Below are 22,213 nucleotides of genomic sequence, written 5' to 3' on the forward strand. Positions count from 1 at the left end.
GGAAGCCAGAGAAAATAGGAGCAGGGGAAGAGACTTGATCTTACCAGGAGGAAGAGGTGGTTTTGCTTGGGTTTTCAGATTGAAGATAACCTCATTTCAGTTCAGTTTCTTTCTGATAAAACAGACTGGGAGCCTTTTGTTTGTCCCTGATATGCAGCACCTGATCTAGTGCAAGGCAAAGCCCAAGCAGAAATGCACAGCTGTGCACGGACAGGCCTTAGATGCACTGCTACAAGAAGGAGATGCTGCTGTAGGACTGCTACAAGAAGGAGATGCTGCTGCAGGATGTGACTCAGACCAACTTCATTCTTGTCACACTTGCTTGGCCCTGAAGAGCTTTATCCTAGACCAGTTCTCTCTTCGGTTGCAGCACTATTACTTACTTGTTTCTGCTTTCTCCTGCCCTAAAGACACTGGCTCAGCTCTTGCAGCATGTGTGCACTTGGGGAAAAGAGCCATTTGTCACTGTCAGGAGACGTGCTGTACACAGCAGGTCAGCTCTCACCTCCCGCTGCTCCTGCAGCGAGGGCTGCAAATCTTGAGAAGATGCATAACATGCACATTGCAAACAGCCATTCATCATTGCTGAGCTGTGCCCCAGACACCCAGGCACAACCCAGCAAGCTGCTCTGCTTGCTTGCACTGAAGAGGCACATCCCGTCCTGCTCCTGGCTCTCTCACAATGAGAGACAAGAGCAAAGACAAAAAGCAAGAGGCCATAGATTATGGTTTCTGCTGCAAAAATGATACCCTATCTCTCTTTTCTCCAGAAAGGCCCAGTGCTGCAAAGGTGGCCCATAATCATTAAATTATGAAAATGGAAGTTGCTGGGAGGAAATTAATACCAGGCATGACTGGGGAAAAGGCTGCTTTCTTGTGAAGTAATTATGAAATTAAAATTTGATCTCTCCCTGGCGATTGTACAAAGGGTACGGCTGAGGTCTCACAACAATACAGCCAGGGTTTCAACAGAAGAAGCACAGAAGGTTGCACTAGACAAAAACGCTCAATTAAAAGGGGAGGGGGGAGAAAGGATGACTTTTTGTAAATTACACGAATTTGGCTAAAAGGCGCAATCAAGCAGGTTATGGCACAGGGTTTGCAGACTTCCAATTACTTTTTACAAGTTGGAATCAAGCTGTTAGGAAATGCAGCTTATCTGAATAAGACTAATAACGCTAAGCTAATTAGACCCACAGGCATTTGCCAGCAGATAAATTCAGGCCGAAAAGAGGGACACTGTCACTTTAAATACTGCCTTGGGATCAGTGGAAAAGCTAATGAGGAGTGTCAGTTGGGGCTGTTTTATTAGGTGGTTCTCCAGAGAATATAGCCCGAGGTTTCTGTAGCAGGGCTCCTGTGCTTGATTCAATAAATCAATTTATATTAAAGGGGGGCACAGTGCGGGCGCCTGGTCCATAAAGCATTTCTGTGGCATTTCTCAATCTGCTCAGGCACTCCTCGGGCAGGCTACCTGAACACGCTGTCAAAGGACATCCAGCCCAGCAATAAAGAATAAGATAGTGGCTGCGTTAGCAATATTTGCTCAAACCAGCTCGTGCATTACCAAGCAAAACATGTACGTTGGCTCTCACCAGGGCATTCTGGATCCCCAATAAGTGATTAATGAGAGCCTGGGTTTTGTGAGCTGGAGTCTGAACCGCAGACGGCAAGGCAGCCCGCACAATGAAAGCAAAAGGCATCCATCCCAAACAAAATAAAACGGCTTGAAAAGTGAAGTTAGTTTTTAATCAGATGCTTAGGGGCTGAAAGACATTCCCTGTTGGAAAGAAAAGGGTGAGCACAGAGCAGGCTGGCAGCTTTCCAGGCAGTGGACAATATTGACTCTAGAATAAAATGGGTTTTGCTTAGCGCTCACCCCAGGACACCAGCCTCCCTGCTTTGGAATAAATCATGCAGGCAGGCGATTCCCTGGCACTGGCTGACCCTCGGGTGCTGACCATGTGCCACAGTACCCCTTGCCCCATGGACATGGAGCTGGTGAGGACTCCACTGCTGCCGTGCATGCAGTGTGATCACAGGCAGCACCAAATCCCCCACTGGCTTGCCTTGGGCTTCAGCCCATAATATGCGGTGGGTACTACACCAGCTCAGGATGTTTTTGACAGGATGCAGCCCAACTCTGTGTACTCCTGGAAAGCAAAGGAAGGCACCAGCAATCAAGTCAAAAAAAATGGACGTGTTATCTAGGGCTCTTTTGCCACCCTAAAATCAAGTAAAAAAGCTAAAGCTGTGATCTGGAAACAAGCCTTCAAAGAACTCTACTTCAACACAAGCAGCAGAAAGGCTGCTGTTCGCATTCCAAAGAGGAGCAAAGAAATTAACTCTGAAACCATCAAAGCTGATACCAGTTGGTAGTGTCTTCTGGATGACTTTGGTTAAGTGCAGCACCATATGGCTTCTGCAGCCCCACGGGAGGCTGACAGGAGAAACCTGGGAAGGAGCCTTTGTGCCAGTGAGCGACACAGGAAACCAGGTTTTGGGCAGATGTCTATGATATAGTCAGAGCAAAGTACTTCACAACTGTTCACACTGGATATACCTGTGAGTAAAGAAAACCTGACCAACCATGCCTTAACTTTCCAATAAAAGGCAGAGACAAAGAGTACTAATTTTGTGCAGTACTTTAAAGGAGCAGTAACCACCAGGCCTGCATTTCCCCCTCATGTATTTCTACTTGCAGGCGACCTTCACCCCTTTTTAGCACTGGCAGCGCTTTGCTTACATGGCCACTGAGTCTTCCCTGATGCTTCTGTTGCCAGGACCTGTCAAAGCCACCAGAAATACCCTCTTCCTGGTACAAGTTTAACCTCTGCAAGCCATGGGCCTGAAAACCCCAGACCAGAGACCCAGCTGTGAAAGGCTGTCAGTAACACGGATGTCTGCCAGCAAATTATGGCTCGAGACAGGTCAGAGGCTTGTTCAGCAGGAGACACAGCTCTTAAGATGCCTTGCCAGCTACAGTACGCATTTTGCAATGGTTGCTCAACCACAACGCATGTGGGGCAAAGGGGACAGGAGGGGCAGCTTGCAGTCAGCTCCCACCTAAATGGGATTTATTTTAGATACATTTAATACAGTGGATTTCTCATCCTAACTGCCACTGCAGAGAAATCTGAAAGGGTGGGAGAGCCAGAGGGAGAAAAGAAAGGCTGGTCTCAGAGCAGTTACAGGCAGCCTGGACCAGTGATGCGGTACACATTGCTGGATCAGTGGTTGTCCTAATGCTGTGGGGAAACTTGGCAGCCCTGCTACCACTGTGGGCTGCTGAGACAAAGCCAGTGTGGAAACTTCACATGAGGAAAAAAAAAAAAAAGAAGAAAGAAAAGGAAAAAAAAAAAAAAAAAAAAAGGCCAAATGCATTATGACAAACCCAAAGACAATAACCTTTTGTAATCCAAACAATCTGGGCAAGCCAAGCCATTGTTGAGTCTCTGAAAAGCTCCAGAGCACAGGAGAAGGGAAAAATGAAGGAAAAAAAATTAGCCATCCAGCTTCTAACAGAAAACACAGAAAGTGTCCTGAATTTTAAAATAAACCAGTTCATTTTCCTGAGGAAACATCAGAGCAGAGAGTTTACACCCTCTCACTAAAGGATTCAGTAATTAAGTGTCAGAGTGGCAGTTCCTTCCTAACATCACCCGCACACGTCTACATGTACATGCAAATGCCAACACACGGTGAAGTCACTGACCAAAAAAAGGTTCACACAATTGATCTTCTGAATTGGAAGTGATAAAAGTTTGGCCGTGTTTTGGCATACCAAGCTCTGGCTGGCCAAAGCTCCATCTGATGTTTTCTAGAAAAGGAATATATATGCTAATTTATTCTCCATGATAGATATTGTCCTTAACAACAAATGCAGAACAGACATGTCCTTGGCCGCTGTGTCCTCATGCATCACTTAAATCTAGGAATTAGAAAGGGAAGAAAGCAGAAGCAAAACCCTTGAAGTGTAAAACAACCACTGTGAAACACCAGCCACCTCAAACCATCACCTCTGACGGCCCACCAAACTGGAAATCAAACGTCTTGTCCACAATCTCAAACAGAAAAATTGACCTAGACTTTTGGATAAATTGAAGCAGATTGCCTCTCCTCTGCTTAGGAGATCACTGCACACAATTCGATGGAAAACAAGACAGCCTTGGGCAAAAACCCTGCAAAAAGAAATGGATCCTTATTTAGAAGGCCTCTGATTTAGATAAATTCATGGTGATAGAGCAAAATTCCCTCACCATTGTCCTGAGGCAAGCAAACAAAGAGGTAACTGATGTGCTAGCTGTGGGATATGGAACAGCTAAAAGATTTCAATTCTTTTATTAAGAACTAAAACGTAGCTCCCATTTTCTACTTCCAAACAGAAGTCAAAAGGAACAGCAGGGAGAGGTAGCCTCATCACAGTCTCCACATGCTTTTGCTTGGCACAGGCCACCTCTTTCTGGGACAACACTGAGGTGAATTGAGACTTGAATTTTCAAGTCACAGTTTAAGTATTTATCCTGCAATAACTGCTTAGAGCTAGGCATATTTGTACTATACTGGTGGTAATTGTTGCATTGACTATATCAGAATCAGGAACTGGATCAACACGTATCCTACACTTCAGGAAATGCAGACAAATCAACAGGAGAATCAACTCTCTTCTCCCCCCGCCATATGCTAGAGTTAAGAGTTCATGCACCAGTATGGATAAAACAATAACACTAAATCAAATCTGTGATCCAGTTAGGCTTACCCAAGCTCTTACTAATTATTCTACATTTAAAATTTGCATTCCTTCTTGTTTATCTTTCCTCTAACGCCAAACACTGTTAGCTATGCAATAACCATTTTGAATAAGGTGAAGTGCTATGCATAGATCCATAAATGAGGTACAAATTGACATACAGAATTACCTATTAGTTTAACTATTCCAGGGCTGTACACATCCCAACATTCCACTAGTGATTTTGACTGGGAAAAAAAATAAATCACGGTAAGCAGAACTTCCACTGAGCTTTTTGACAGGGCTCTCAAGTTCAGCTGCAACCTCTAGTGTGCACTAATAGTTATTTTTCCATCTTCATGCTTTACTTGGTATTTATCAACACCAAATTTGATCATTGCGTTGCCCATTCATGTAAATAACTTCATGCTTTACAGTTCCTCATGGCCTTTCTTGATTATTAGGAAAAGAGCTGTGGTGTCACCTGCCAATGCTGCAACTTCAACCATTTTAACCTCATTTTCTTTCCAGACCACTAACCAACCAGAGAAATGCAAAACAACTCCCACAGAGCGGGAGAAACCCTCTCTGCCTTCCAACCATAATGAAAGTAATCTGCTCTTACCCTCCCCTAAGGAAGATCTTGGCCCATGATACTCCTGTAGCTCTCCCCTAAATTAGAAAGCTTCCCTCCCCCCCCCTTTCCCCTTCAATAGCATCTCACATCTTGAGAAAGAACATTTGGAAGTCTACATGAAGACATGCTTTACTGATGCCTTCAGAGACATCCGGGAGTTTAATAAGAAAACTCCCTTTGCAGAAACTGGGAGAATGTCTCATGATGTTCCAAATGTTTTGTTGTTGAAGACCTCAGTTGATCCAATGTTCTTATTCTGTTTCCTATTCTTTTGCTCATGCCTGTAGCCTTTCTAAAATGTGAAGTCATCATTCTCAGGGTGAGACTCCGCATTCTAGCAGCAGCTGTTCAAGATAATGGACAATGACGGTTATTCCCAGACTAAGATGTTCTGCACAAACACTCCAGGTAACATTAAACTTAGATCATCATTCTGCCATTAACACATCATTATATTTATGGTCTATAAAGTATGGGACAAATCAGAAGCATGTGGGGTATGGTCTCCAAGCCAAAAAAAGTTTGGAGGCTTTTTAACCCTCTCCATTCTTTTCCTTCTTGAAAGGACATTTGCTAAGGATGGTAAAAGACAAACAGCATGGAAGTGAAGACTATGAATTTATAGGGCTTTTGCCTTTATAGCTTACACACAGAGCCCACAACAGCAAGGATTAGGGCTTCTCTAAGTGAGTGGGAGTCACTTGAGAAGGAGCCTCTTGAACAGACACAGAACAATGAAGACAATTAGCAAGAGACAAAAAAATCATCATTCTTCCTGTCTTTGCTTCATTAAGTCAATGCTGTTCATTCAAGCCTTTTCATTTTAAGATGGCTATGACTTTTATTCAGACAGGCCCATCTTTAAAAGAATTCCTCAAGGGTTACCCAAATCAGGGGTCAGCTGCACTGGAGTATGGGAGGCAGCTCTTCTCTTCCTCAGGCATTCTTTGGCATGCAAAGGATCCAGATATTATAAAAAGCTATTTCCAAGATAGAAAAGTTGTTTAGCTTTCAGAAAGATCCCTTGGCATGTCCTCCCTTTTATGTGTTTGCTCTGCTTTGAGTGCTCCCACATTAAAATGAAACAAGGTCCTAACTCTGGAGGCAGGTCAATTTATTTAAAATGTTAACTTCCGAAAGAAAAATACATCTGAAAGAAGGAAATACCTTTCCCTTCAGTACACAGGGGTGCACCTCCATGTTTGATGGAGTTTATACTAATCAAAGACAGGTACAAAGCAGGCATTGGTTGGGAAGAAGGCAGACCCCATGCTGAGAAGGACACATTCTTACCAGCCAGTCATGTTGAAGTCACGGTAGAGCATCCTCTTCCCAACTTCCTTGCGCTGCACCCTTCGTGGAAACTCTAAATGTGTGAACTCATTTCCCAGCAAGTGGGGCTGCATGTAAGCCTGTGGGCAGAAACCAAGCCACAGATACCACACAGACATCACAAAAAAAAGGCATCATCTATGTTTAAAGAGGTAGCATTACCACCCCTTCCCGCTCCCTTCCCATTCACATTCCCCCCCCTTCCTTCCTAAACAAGAAGGACTGTGAGCTCTGCTTCAGCCAACAATGTGCACATACACCAGTTCCGATACTGCGGATGTCCAGCAGCAGCCTTAGAGGGAGCAGTCCTCTTGCCCTCAAAATCCTTCACTTCTCCCTGCTCCTTAACATTTGGGATCTCTACACTACATGCCATTCACTGACCCTGAAGGAGACTGCAGGGCTTCATAAAACAGAACACATCTCCTTTTCTAAGTCAGCTATGTGAGAGAAGGGAATGATCAAAGGACATATCCTTGGAGCAAGCAGAGATTTGGAGGGGTGCATGTTGAGTGAAACTCAAGTTTTTTGACTCCCAGTTCAGCTACACCAACAACACACGAAACCTAATACTACTACCACATTTTAATGGTCACTGCCTTGAGAAATATGTTCCCTTTTACCTGCTCAGTGTGCTGCATCCCATCACATGTGACACTGCAAATAAGCACGAGTTGCAGAGCAATGTCTTTTCTTGTTTTCTAAAAACCACTTCCTTCATGCAGAACTGACTTTAAGAAAAACAGCAGCAGTTTTGTGTGTCACAACTGCAACTTATGTTTTTGATGGTGTTAGTGCTCAAATGCTGCTGCTGTCCTTTCTGGTGTGCTGTTTTGCAGATGCTAGGAGGCCTCTTTGCCAGAGCCGTGCCCAAGGCTCATGTTCTGCAGAGCTGACTGTACTTGAGAGCAGTGCAAAGCTCTTTGTCCACTGCACAAATTTCTGGTTTGGATTTATACCCAGATCACCTGATACGATAGTGTAATCCTAAACATACTGTATTACTTATTTCCAAAATAAACTTCACATATTTTTCTTTAATATTTGCATAAATAAGCCTTTCTTCCTCCCTTCGTAGTGCCACATCTTGAGCAAGCTCTTCTGAAGCCACAGTCAAACTGGCGAGGGAACTGAAAAAAGTTGTGTTTCTTAATCTTTCTGCAGCTAGCTCTTTTTCCTTATCCAGCCAGTTAAGGCAATAAAGTCTGTCTTATCTCCAGCAGCAGATGCTGTCAGGGCAGACCAAATGAGCTGGCTTTACTTTGTGGGTTTGTCATAAATCAAGCGCTCATCAAAGGTGAGCGACAGGAAGCAGCAGAAGCCCTTATTGATCTACCTGGCAGCTATCATGCAGATAGTTCACAATAAAATATTTCCTGCATTTAAGGGCCGAGCCTGCTCCCACTCAATTTAATAGGAGTTGGATCAGGCTCAGCACATCACAACACTAACCTTCCATCAGCTTGTCCCTGTTCTCATCGCCAGACGTCCTTCCAGAAAACACCTTGAGCTCAGCTGAAACAGGGTGAGCAAGATTGCTGTGTGTAGCCAAAAAGATTGCTTTCAAGAGGTGGCTCTCAAGCACACAAGTGTGATCTTGACTCTGTGATCCCTTCCTGGAACTGGAACTCCACCAAATTCTCTCTCCACATACAGTTAAGGGAATTAAATTTTTTCCCTGCAGTCTACAGTCAGCCAAGGTCCCCTCCCCAAAGCAAATACTGTTTTCAAGGACCCTCCAAATTGGATCACTGTTCCTCATTACAGAAATGGCTGAAAAGCACTGGTGACTTCTGAGAGGTCTAGCAGTATTAGTCCAGATGAGGTTTTTCATACTTCCAGAACTCTGAGTTCTTGATTTAAAAGTACACGCGAACTTCTAATTTTTATTTATTTTCATTCCAGTTGCAAAAAAAGATGGAACATCCCTAATGATTTATTTGATGTATTGCTACACACTGACTGAAGAAAGCTGGGGTTTTGGGGGGTATTTTTTCAATTCTTTCTAGTCTATGGCATTGCAAACAATGAAGTCAGTCTGCTTTGAAAGTGCAATTCAGTTCACTATTAAAAATGCACAGCCTATCTTGATTAAACCATTACAAACCACTTCTAGCTAAAGACTACTGTCATCAGATTACAAAACAGGATGCCTTCTTTAAAGCAAAAAAGACTCATACCTGACATCAAAATTAAGCTATTTAACCTCTGAATTACGAGATTACTTATTAGGCTGGATCACAGGTCCAGAAGAGAAAAAGTTGCAGGCTTTTATCATTTTTCCCCTTGAAAACAAGAATTTTCTTTATTGAAAAGGTAAAGCAATTGGGAGAGACTGCATTTCATAAAGATTTACTCAAATGGAAAGTCTGAGGTCACAAGCAAAATAAGATTAATAAAGCTGGCAGAGTTGCCAGTGGACTGCTAATGTTCAAGTAAGATTTCTCTTCTGCAGCCAAGCCTCAATGCTTGATTTACAATCCAGGGATCTTAACTTGATTCTAATATTTTTTGGCGTCAGTGGAACAGAGGGAAAAGAGCAATTTGGAAGCTTCTGGTGCCTGTAAGCTGAATTCTTTTGCGAAGAAAGAGGGATTTTTGTTGGGCTTCTCCCCACTCCCTGCTAATTTTCTGTATTTTTTACCCTTTTCTTTTTAACAGTTATTTTTGATACTTCACTGGTGATTCTGCAGAGAGAATAATGTTCTACTATAAAATTCAGCTGCAACTTCCAGTCAGGCTTGTTGAGAACTGTTCTCCAGTTACTATAAGGCAGAACTCTTCTTCACCCCAATCAACCTGTGCTGGGCAGCAGAACCAGAGAACGAAAAAAAAGCAAGGCTTTAAAAATCTACAGATCTTTCAAGCAGATATACAAGCAGACACTACGAAATCCCCTCAAGTGATCAAAGGAGAAACAAAATAGTAACTGAACTGACTACCAGAATTTCATCACTGGTGAGGCAGGATATATTTTATCTTTTGTTTAACCTCGATTTGCAAGAAACTAAGATCAGAAACACCATTCAGAGAACTTAAAATTTAAAGAACAGTGACTGTCAAAAGCTTTGTATATCCTTATAAGGTATGTTCAGACAACACTGTTATTCTGTGTCATGAAACTGGAGTATTAGCCATCATTTTTCTTTCAGAAGTTATCACAGTTTTTTTGGCATAAATCTGGCATAGTCTGCACCATGTGTTTGTGGTACTCTGCCATTTTATGGTATATTTTGTGCCTGGATGCATTACGTTCAGTATTAGCTGTTTAAAATGGAGCCTGCTCAAGGAAATATTAGTCACATTTCTTTGAAAAGGCCATTTACTTCCTGCTGTTTCCTGGTGATCAGCAAAGCAAACATGAAATTAAGATAAACCCAGACTAACACAGTAGTGTGTCAGTTAATTAGGCAGCAGGGAACACTGCATGTATCTTATCGTACCTCGATAAGGTCTGCTGATGCCTTTTCCAGCTCCTTGAGCATGCACCGCTCTGGGACATCACCAGCACTCGCAGTTTCACTGTATTTTGTGCTATTTTCAGAAATGCTGTTTTCCCCTATGCCCACTATATCTTACAACTTTACCCTCTTATCATACTGTGCCATTTTCTCCAACAGGATATTCTACTATATGGGACTGATGCTCACAACAGCATGCACAGCACAATGCATCCAGAAGTTTGGTGGATTACTCAGCCATTATCATACGGACATGTTTAAGACAAACAGAAGTTAAAACTAAAAGAGGTAGTGGTAGAATAAAAAGAGGAAAGTGAGAGCCAAATCAATCCCTGGACTGGTCTCTCCTCTTACAACATGCCAGGACCCTTTCCATAAATCTACACATCTCTTTTGCCACAGCATCATGCAGTGCGTCAGATGGCCAAAGCAATCCTATGCTGGGTGATGCAGGGAGCCACAAAGAATTAACATGCATCTGACTTGTAATTGAAGCACTGAACCGACATCTGGGAGATCTAGGTTCATTTCCTCTTCAGGCTGGGTTCCCCAGACATCCTTCAGCAGGTAAGTTAGCATCACTTAACCCTTGCCTGAACGACGAAATAAGAAGAGGTCTTCTTTGAACCCATGCTTGTCCAGGCTCATGAACCTTTGTCTGAATAGTGCCAAACACAAAGAGCATCTACAACTCACAGCCACTAATGGCCACTCAGTCTCTACTAGTGGTAAAGACTGCCCTGGTACCACTAATGCACCACCTTTGGTCTGAGCTGTGAACTTTTTGGGGCACTGCCTGGCTACACACATGGACACAGTATGCAGTAACACCATGCTGACCTCACATGACACCTACAAAGTGCAACTTTGATAACTAATAGAAATACACCCATCTGCAGTACATTCATACATCATTCATTTTGAACACATTTTCCAAAGAAATAAGTAACAAAATCTATGCCATTTACTGTTCCAATTTAGACTATCATGACTGAAATTAATAGTCTCCTCAGAAGATGAAAGAAAAATTGCTTCTGGCAGTCACTGCCTGCACAACTGCTGAACAGCAGTTCCCAGTCAACGCTGGATTTTGGTTTTGCTCAAGATACACTCATAGGGAAGCCAGAGCTGTCCTGGAGTAGGCATTGTGTGGAGCTCTCCTGACATAGTGCTAAAAAGAAAAGCCAGACACAAAAATTCAAAAGAAAAGGAGGTTCATGAATGCCCACCCATGGAACAGAAGCAGTATGGTGCAGAAGCCAAAGGACCAAGGGAATACTGGTGCAACACTTTCACACCTTACATCTTAAGTGCTCTCTGACTGAAGGATCAATATTGCCTTCAGCAATATTCTTGCAAGTCCCCTGACACAGAAGACTGCCCCTGCCATATGGCCTACCTGAAATCTGCAGCTGAATGCTATTCTCACTGCAAAAAAGAAGGGGTGCAGGTGGAGACAAAGGGATGACCATGCCCAAGGCTATTCAAAAGTCATAATGACTGGGTAGACAACTTGTTCTTTTGAGTTTGTCATGCCAGATGCCTACGCCCAAGGCCAGTCTCGGATTCATGCTAATAAAACTGCATTAAAAAGGGAGCTGGATAGGGAAAACATTTGTGTGTCCATCTCCCATCCCTCCAGTTACTCAACCAGTACTAGCTGAAGTACAGTTTTGTCTAAGACTAGGCTGGAGAACTTCATATGGAGATGCTCACACGATCTGAACAACTCGTTACCCTGCAGACTTCTTTGCACATGGAAATAAAAGCCCAGGAAAGAGGACCTAAACTAACATCCTGTGTGGCCAAAGCAAATAATAGCCACTAAAGGCAGAGGAAAGCTTATTTGCCCTGACTGTGCTAACAGTGTCTACTGCACAGGGAACCAATGCTCAGAAGCCTGTAGGCTGTAAATCCATACCCTCCCTTTGCTCGTGCACTAACTCCCCCACAGTGAACAGTATCTCTGAGTTTGCCAAGTAAAACATTAATGCTGAAATGATTAAGTGATTTTCTTCCTATTGTGCAGGAAGAGCAGGGCAACACATCTGAAACAAACAAAAAAATATCAGCTTTAACTGCAAATAAGAAAATAAATCCAAACCAACTAACTTTCAGACAAGAACAGCAGAAGAGAGATGTTGATGGTGCAACAGACTGATAGCAGAACCTGTGCACAGCCAAGGTGAGTAAGGAGAATTATTTGGGATCTAATCCATAAGACAGATGCAACCTTTGGAGTGTAATGTTTATGCTAACTTTGTAAGAAATTTGGGGTCTTCTTTTTTTTTTACTAGAGTAAAATATGTTACTTATGAAATGTTACATTTGAAATTCTCTCTAATTTTGTTTCACACTCTTGCTGTCCTGCACGTATTTTCTTTGAATATGATACCCATAGATCTGGCATACTTGTTACATACAGAATTAAAATAAACAAACAAAGGTAAAGGAATTTTCCAAATGAAACAGCAGAAAGGCTTTTCATATCAGCTGCTGTTTCCAAACATAAGCCAGAAAGGACATCAAAAGAGAAAAAAATCCCTTGTAGGCAATGCTTTATCTGTATTTCCTACAGAAGTAGCAGACTCCCCAGATATTAAAGATACCTTTTATTTTAAAGGCAAACAAATTATTTTAAACGTAACTGAATTGTAAATATTTATTAGGCCCCTCTTCCATTTGGTTTGCTGAATACAAATACACCCAAAGCACTATTTCCTCTGAAATTTTCAGCTTTAAGCCAGTGAACCTGACTAAAAATCAAACATGACAATTGTGGAAACATTTGAAATTTTTCTTTAAAACCTTCCACCACTGGCATTTTGCCTACTCTCAAATCACCGTGCTTGGGCCAGTCTTCAGATAAGAGACACTCTAAGACCAGGCAATGCCACTACACTTGCCTGTCTACCTCTTGTCAGGCAAAGGTGACAGTGAGCCTTCCTTGGCTTAAACTTTCTAAAGCTTTCTAAAAGGAAAAAGCAGAGACCCAGAAGAAGCACAAAAGAAATCTCTTAGTCACATCAGGAATGATGCCTTGACAAACACCCAGCCAACTTCAACTGGCTGATTCAACCACCAATGAAAAGCTCAAAGAGAAAAAAGATTATTGCATGATAAACACCACCATACATTCTGACTTCTGTTTCGTGGGCAGCTTATCAGCCAACTTGCTGTATAAAGCATCCCACATGTCCTCAGCTAGTCACCCTTTATGGGTGCTGCTACACTAAATACAACTAGTCTTTCTTCACCCATCCTATCTTGCAGCTACTAATGCTCACTGACATCATCTCAAAGTTGGATATATTTTCCCCGATTGAGATACTATTGGCATACTATTAAGAGCAAATGAATAAAACCCTGCAATATCATCCACACACAAAAAGCAGTCTGTGATATTTTATACTGTCACATGCTAAACACTGGGATGGACTGAAATACCTCTGTGGCTTGTTAGCTCTGTGTTTGAGCTCTCATTATCCAACATCAATGACCTACTGAAGGTCTGCAGCTAAACAAGGTACACAAGCACAGCCATACTAATTGATGGCCTTCATAGAAGAGGCAAGGCTCTTTTCATCAGGATTTGCACCACCAGGCTTTTCTCCACATTTACTGATGGCTAAAAGACATACATGGTGGGTCACTGGTGGTCAGTGGGTATATGTTCCTTCAGTAAGCCACAGTAACTCAGCAGCAATTGTATGAACCACAGATATTACTGGGCAATGCTTGTCATCAACAGCACCCGATATGGTCCTCAGGTCTCTTACCAGATACTGAAGTCGCTGGCGTTCAGTCTCTGGAGTGAATTCTGAAGACATTGGAATAACTTCACCGTTTCGGATTATTATAGCCCTGTAACAGGAATAAAACATTATCAGTACAGGAAAAAAAAAAGAAAAAAAATTAAAACTACCCAGAAAACCACAGGGTATGGTCACACTCTTATTCCCTTCAGTCATAGCAAAATAAAGCCATTTCTTTTCTACTGAAGCTGCCAGCAGAACGGAATAGTAATTCCTGCTCTGCATCCTTTAGGCTGGATAATAAAGTATATTTGTATATGCCAAGCTCATTTCAGAGCTTACAAAAACATCCAAGCAACAAAGGCAAGAGTTATTTCAGTTGATGTCTACAGGGTATCCTTATTAAGTGAAATGCGGACACCCAGAGGAGATGCTGCAGAATCACTGATTGTAGAACAACTCTTTGCAGGTTTTAATCCCAGTTGTGGCTGACACTGTCTAAACTACTGGCTTCAAATGACTCATGCAAGCACTTTCCAATTATTGATTGGTCATATGTCATGTCAAAACATTTCTACTCCAGCAGCAAATGGAAAAGGCAAAGCAAACCCTGTTTAACACAAATTTAACTGGTTATGTGCCGGAAGATGACAGCTAATGGAATGACTATGGGTCAACCAAATTTTACATACGCTACTGCAAACGGCAGAGGAAATTCTCTCAAACACCTGCCTGTTGCCTCTTAACAATCTGCTACGCTGCATGAAAAATACAGTCAGATTCTTCCCTGGTGTAATGCCACTGGCTGAAACACAGTCACAAGAAGGAAGAATTTACCTAGTATTCCTACTGCATTCTGCAGTCTTGTATTCACTCACAGAAGTGGGTTCTTTTATCTTTCCATTATTTACACGGCTCTATAAGTACACTAACGCTTGGTGCTTTTGAAGAGCTGGATGAACTATGCATCATCCCAGAGATTTTACTGCCTGTTTTGGAGACATTTCTCAAGCATCAGTAGATTAATTCATTGTTTGGATAGTAGCAGTGTACCAGGCTTTGGTGTAGATAAAAAAAGCAACTGTCACTTGCATTCCAGTTTCTATATGTTTTAAATGGCCTCCTTTCTGTGATCTTTTCATCCCCTTGATGTGATATTTACATGCTCACTTAGTTCTCTTGATGATTTGATCAATTCAATGGCACTGTTTCTACGCCAGGTATTCTAATGGCACTGCAAGGCATCCAACAAATATGGCAGACACACAACAACTGAAAACCTAACCTCTAAATTAAAAACACAGGCATCTTGAGAAAACCAGCCTAGGTGCAGACCAGCTTTGTAAAATTAGTGGTATAGGATATCTTTCCAAATCTTCCAGATATGATAGTGAACTAGAACTGTCTCCAAATGATCTTCTGCATAGCTGGTATGCAAAAGGAAAGAGCATTATCAGAGAGGAAAGGAACTGTTCACATGTCTTGAGATTCATGTGGCAAAGAACAGACAAGTACAGGATGGAGCTACAATGGGAGAGGTGGGAAAAGGCTCTAGTGACCAGGGGAAAACAGCTCTGCTTTGACAGATAACAAATTTACTGCTCCAGGACTTCCAGCACTCCCTTGCAAATAATCTTGTGTAGAAATTACAGGTGGCAGGAGTGCAACCTACATACTGACAGCTCCCACTGGCCCTCCACTGCTACAATTAAAAACAGTATTGTGTGCTTGAAATGAGACAGACGTGGTGGTGGTAACTCATTAATTTCTGAAGAGAAATTTGTGCAGAACTTTTGGTGGAGTTTTTTTGCTTTCTGAGTACATTACAGGCTTACAGAAATGCTGGTCCAATAAAAAATAATAAAGGTTTGCTTAAAAGTTTCTTTGAATTTCTGAGACAGTCATTTAAAAATTAAACCACTTAAACCTCTTTTCTGCAACAACACCTGTGCTTTTAGTTTTGCAATACCTAAGGTATTCAGCTTTGAACCAGGCTCATTTACTCAAAGATAGTGAACAGTTTTTATAGCCTTTCCATATGTAATTTGACTTACTTGAGTAAGCCTCCATTTAAGGGGACTGTGAGTTTAGTACAGCGTAAGTACTCTGGCAACAATCTAGAGTAGGGTGATCAAAGGGCCTGATCAGACACTAACCAAATTTTACACTCTAGTTTAAGAGAGTCATAAGGGATCTGCTGATTGCGTGCTTGTCTGAAAGAGCCAATATAAAAACACACATTGATATAACTGCTAGTGTGTCAGGCTAATTTTCTAATTACCCTTTGCTTCCCCTTTAATCACCATTTCCACAGGAAATCAGTATTTTAAAGACCACTCAGACCAGCCTGGGCTCACCTTTTTCTTTGTGCACACTGACATACTTCCTATATACGTTGATAGCTATCATTCTCACTTCTATGGGTAGAATTGGGCCCTGAGGGACTCACATCATATAAAAAGCAATTCAGAGGCGAGTGGGTCAACCTTTCATGGCTCAACTTATTTTCACTAGAAATTGCAGCCACCTGGGATGAAAAGCACAATCCAGCACAAGAAAAAATAATCTTTGGAGGGGGGGAATTAGAGCAATGCTGTTGATACCTGATAAAACACAGCCTCGGTTTTGTTTTTCATTAATGTTTTCAGCAGTTGGACTTTATTCAACTTGAAAGTTACAGCTGCTCATAAGAGTCAGATGATTTGATCCAAGGAATTAGACAGCTCTAGATATGAGTAACGGGAGGGATGCAGACATGCATGTACAGATTAGTGGTCTGAATTCAGCTCTGGTGGGCTCGTTACCTTCTTACCAGGCTCTTTTCCTTTCTGCACTAGCTGGTCATCCATCTCATGACAGCAAAGCATATTTCTGACAGCCCAAGTGACAAAAGTGGAGACGTTCATCAGCCGTCTCACTGGAGAGGCTGGGTGCGAAAGCCTGGTTCAGGAGCCACCCTACTCAGTGGGCTTTTCCCCTGTGATTGAAGAGATGCCGAATCAGGCCCTAATTGGGTTTGAAGACTGAACTGCCCTTTCCATGACCTCGCAGTGACAGAGCTGCCAAGCACTGACTGAAGGCTTTTCCCACCAAGCAACCTCCAGAGCCCTGAATTCAATAGCCCAAAGTCAATAACTGCTCACAGGGAGGGAGCCTGGCTGACGCAGCAGCCACAAACAGCCCAGCAACTGCTTTTAGAGACCCACTCTATACGGTCGTGCAGGACAATTAATTTTGACTTTATGCTTCCTAATGGACTAAGCAGCAACATGGTGCTATGTGAACATTACTGCTTCTGCTGTGCATGAAAGATGCATGTACACCATGAAATAGTGCTCTGAAAGCATTTAGCTCCCTGTGCATTGTGGAAATATGAATGTATTATTTTATACCAGAATACAGCTGTCCTATTAAACTGTCAGAAATAGCTACATAGGAAGCAAGAGGAACTCGAAGAGATGCGATGCCCAGAGAGCATCCGATTCTGCCATGTTTAATAGTGACATTTTAATTTCAGCCACACTGGTGAAACACATTATAGCAGAGCCACAGGGTGAGCCTGCCAAAGGCAGACAGATGATTCATGTTTGCAGGGAACAACTATGTCAACACTAACCAAATATTCTCTGCTGACAAGGTTGCTTCAGACCCATACCAGTCATTAATTTATATCACCAATGAAGCAGTAATTGAAAAACAAAAGTTTTTTTGGCAGCATAGGAAACTGGGAGTCGCAGATCTGCAGCCCCCTCAGTGTATCGCCCTCCAAGCTCGGTGGCTCTGATACTCTCCCTACACAGCATCATCCACAGTGAGCAAACAGGAGAAACTGCTCTTAGTCTTGAGGCCATGGAGGCCATTAAGTCACTTATTTTGATTCCTTCTAAAAAAGCTATAGATTTCCCTTCCTCTTGAACCAAGCTATCTAATTCTCCACCCACATGAACTACAGGATTGTACTTGCCCCTGCATTTCACAGATATGTGCTCTGCATGACTAAAAAAGAATGTTCACTAATCCAAACCCGATAAATATTAACAGAAAACAGGAATATATCAGGGAAAAATAAGTCCCCAAAACACAGCTGAAGTAACCTAAAATGGAAGTAATAAGAATCTGATTTTGTATCTCTCCTCAAGCTACTTCACTGGGTTTTTCTGATCCAGAGAAGCCATGCCTTGAATAACAGAGCGTGGAGCAAGAGATGTGCCAGGCTTTGGTATGTAAGGTGGGACTGGCAGTCATAGCACATACTGCAGTGGCCTATGTCTGCTCAGTCACAAGCAAATGCAAAGAAACACCAGGAACTTAAAAGGCTGCATGTAAATCTACAGAAAATACAACATTTATCTTTTGAATTGACATAAACTGCATAGTCCATGATCACAGTCCAAATTCACAGAGAACCTTAAGTATATGGTTATTTTCTATATTCAGATACAATACTTTAAAGATGTATTTGGTGCTTTAGTATATATCCCCTTTTAAAAAGTGCGGTGAAGGAAGCAACAAAAGGATAAAAATCCGCTGCTGTGTTTTACTGCTGCTGTCACAGGATGTAGCGACAACACTGGCTTAAATACTAACATATCAATTGCTTTGCATTTTTAATATGAATAAAACAGCCACCTCTCCTTGAATCAAGCAGGGTTTGGATTTGTTTTCTTTTTTCTTCTTTTGTGAAGAACACAATCAGCTCAGAATTACACAGCATCCTTTCTGAGTTTCTTACGAGAAACAAACAGAGGGAAACTCATATATTTTAGAGGAAGCTATTGTTAGTTACTCTCATTTAATCATACAGAGAGAGAAACACTTTAGTGAACAAGGTCAAAAGTGTAATTTCACTGCTGTCACGGGTCTATTGGGATTCTGGTGCTCAGAACAAAGAGGCATCTCCTACTGTTAGGAGTATTCAGGGGACACCCTGATTCCATTACACACTTTTTCAGCCAAAAATTATTTGAAACACAACATTAAACTGCACATTTCTACAACAGAGGACAAAAATCTGGTAAAGGTGACAAAGAGAGACCATTTGGAAAACCCTTCTTGACAGTGTATATCAATTCCAAGCCACAGGGAGGATGTATCTATTTTGTCAAAAGGTGTTATGCATTGTGGATTCAGTAGAGATGAAGCAGAACTGTCTGGCCTGTCTGAAGGGGTATTAGAAATGTGTCAATGGAAAAGAAAGAGGGATTAAACTGACAGAAAGAATAAGGCAGGGTTTTACTACATTGAAAGGGGAACCAAGCAGTAGATTTTAATTAGGTGTGTCACAAAATAGAGAAAAAAAAAAATCCTAGAACTATAAAATCAGTATACATGGGTACTTGTTTACTATGGTAACTAAATGCATATATTTAAAGAAGCCAAGGAAGAGTAATGCTAATGTCTGCTGAGCTACAGAACAGGCTTATGTTTACATTTTCCTAACTGCTAAGAAATTACAGATTATTATAAAAAGATTTAAAAAACCAGAAAGTGTTTCTGTCCTCTTTAAATGAGGTACTGGAACTTACAGCCATCATGATTACTGATGACTTTTAATACATTCAGCCCTGGCACCTTGGTTTCACTTACTATGGACTGAATTACTCTCCCTTAGTCCTATGCAGCCTCATTTCTCAATGTTTCTTTAGAAACCAGGTGAACAAACACCTCACTGCACTGGCAGTAATCATGGAACTACACTGCAAAGCCTTTAAACGATTTCCTTAATTTTATGAATTAAGGCAGGCTGGGGATAGTGAAACAAACCATTATATAATGTTTAGCTGGCATTAAAACAGGTCCCAGCGATGACATATCCATCACCATAAAACTCAGAGGTGAAAGTAGCAACCCTCAGCAACACCAATGGAAAAACACCCTGGCCACCTCCCACCTGCAATACCCAAGAGATGTTTCACAAATGCCTCAACTCCTACTCGGCATCACCACCAAGAATAAAACAAGCAACAACCCAGGGAGGGGGGAGAGGGAATGAAAATTGCCTCAGTCCTCGTTTTCCATCTACTGCCACTCAACAGTCCTGCCACCCTGGTTTCTTCACATTTTTCAGCACAAACACCAGTCTGTCCACAGAAATATTGTTACAGAATAGAAACAGTGGATCTTTTTTTTTTTCCCCCGCCAAAGCAAGCCAGCCTTAAGAGGGAACACACTCTTCCTGCTTATAGCTCCTCCCGTTACAATGTAGTCTAATTGTGTACACCCTGCTTAAAGCAGGCTGCACGGAGCCATTCATTCATCACCTGGGGCATCTTAAGCTCCCTAAAGACACTAAAAGGTGCAAGAACTTGCCTTGGTGAAGTGCTGCAAAAGTAACTTCCTACAGGAGTATGCTTCAGCCTTTCCTGCAGGAACAATGAAGAACCCTCCCAAACTTGCTGCTAAGGCCTTTTGCAGACTGCCAGCCACCCTGGCTGCTCTGAGGGTTAAAAACTCTGCAGCACAACTGCCAAGTACATTGCTGCTTCAACAAGACACCTGCCAGGTGCTCCCAGGTATTTCATTCAGGGGCCTTTTTTCATGTCCTCGCACCAGCACGGATCCAAGCATGCTACACCTCTCCTGGGGCAACGTGAGAACCTGTTCCTGCCTTTGAAAAGAACCAGGGAAAGAAATGATGAAATCCAGTCCCTGCAAGAAACCTTAAAAATCATCTTTCAGAGGCACCTAAAAGCATATGAGCTGGTCCTGTGCACACATGTGTAGAGCTTTACATTGTTTCCAGTTACCCAATTCAGTCGTATTTATATTTCTAATGCTTATTTAGTAATTCTTGTGGAGAAAGCCTCTGGGCAAAATGAGGCTGCTGATATACTCTAAAGCCACTATTGTAGGGCTCTGTTTTTTCCAAATGAATTGCATTATTTTTAATAAAGGATCACAAATGGGCAAATAAAAGCTGATTCTCAAAGCAAAATAATATTCAGAGATTTCTATCGAATGGCTTCTCATCTACACTAGCACCTGAGCCAGTCAGCTTCTTCCTTACTGCCACCAATAAAAATCTGAATTTTTAGAACTGATCTCATATTCTATCCTATGTATTCAACTAACAGCAAGCAGGAGTTAAAGGGATTTGCTACACCTGGCAGCCCCCTCTGCCCTGTATATTGCATCCAACAGTGAGAAGCACTTGGACACCACCAACACTAACTAAATTACTTCAGTTGTTTCTGCATCACTACTCATTGTACAGTTTTAAACTAAATATAACACTGAGCTTGCAGGTTACCTACAGAGGAGATAGCCTGGGCAAGACAGCCTGGTAAAGACACAGTGCCTGGTCATTTCTGACCCTACGAGCTGCATGCTTCCAGTTCCCAGTGCCTCTTTGGCAAGCTGCAGCTTCATTCCAATGGGACTCTCCTGTGAATTCCCTGCTCTAGTTTAGTTCCTCAAGTGTATTGCTGGTCTGATGCAATCTAAGTATGGAGTTATTATTAGCAGTTGGCTTTATTAAGTGTTTCATTTTAGGGCTAATTACACATTTTTTCATACTGCCACAGATGGCACTGGCTATCTGTATTGCATACGATCTCTGTTGTTTGCTTGTTTGATCAGAAAAGTAACTTTTTCTACTGAATCAGTGCTGACTTTCTATGTTTACCTATACACTTCTAATATTATCTACACTGGTTCCAGTAGCACTAAACCAAAGCAAATGAAGTAAACTAAAATGCTTTGTAATTAATTTGTACTTTTCTGCTGGTTTACATCTGAACCCACTGATCTTCCAGAGAGGAGTTCAGCTGGTAGCTAGGAAGCTATTACAAGCCAGATTACAGTGAGTTTATAGTGATACTGCTAGCACACAAAAACTGCCCAGCATCCTTAGGTTGAAGATTTGCTGCCCTCATGGGATTCATTTTGCCCATGATGATTTCACTGTATTCTTCATTTGAACACAGCTAGGTCCAGGGTTGCAATGATGATCCACCACCACATTTCTGTATCAGGGCTGAACAACATGCCGCCAATTACTCAGGCTGTGCCAGGGAAATGAACAAAGAAGTGCAGTCACGTCTCTGCGGCCAGCTTTGAGCCTTAGGACTGGTATCTGTGGAATCAAGTCTTTTCCCTGCTGTCCAGGATATCACATTCATCTCTAGGACGAGTTACTATGGCAACTAAACCTGGGCTTAGTGGATGAAGGCATTGCTGTGCAAGTCAGTGTTTATTTTGCCAGTAATATGGCTGGGATATGGCTGACCACGTAAGATGGAAGAAGCACGCATTTCCCTCCCTTCCCCATCTTCACTGTCTTACCACTGACAAAGCCAGA

The 22,213-nt window shown here is 42.1% G+C and overlaps 1 protein-coding gene across 1 annotated transcript in view; it reads right to left on the reverse strand.

The window, feature by feature from the left end:
* Window positions 1-22,213, reverse strand: part of PPM1H (protein phosphatase, Mg2+/Mn2+ dependent 1H) — a 137,551-nt gene that overhangs the window by 24,124 nt on the left and 91,214 nt on the right. Inside the window, exons 5-6 of the mRNA XM_061467832.1 lie at window positions 13,939-14,023; window positions 6,660-6,778 (exon numbers count right to left, since the gene is read on the reverse strand). Of these exons, the coding sequence (XP_061323816.1) occupies window positions 6,660-6,778; window positions 13,939-14,023 (204 nt within the window). The remainder of the gene's footprint in view (window positions 1-6,659; window positions 6,779-13,938; window positions 14,024-22,213) is intronic.

Source organism: Pezoporus flaviventris, unplaced genomic scaffold, assembly GCF_033815535.1.
Source record: "Pezoporus flaviventris isolate CSIRO_AGI_PZ_B2104156 unplaced genomic scaffold, CSIRO_AGI_Pfla_v1 ptg000045l, whole genome shotgun sequence".
In the NCBI taxonomy this organism is placed as follows: Eukaryota; Metazoa; Chordata; class Aves; order Psittaciformes; family Psittacidae; genus Pezoporus; species Pezoporus flaviventris.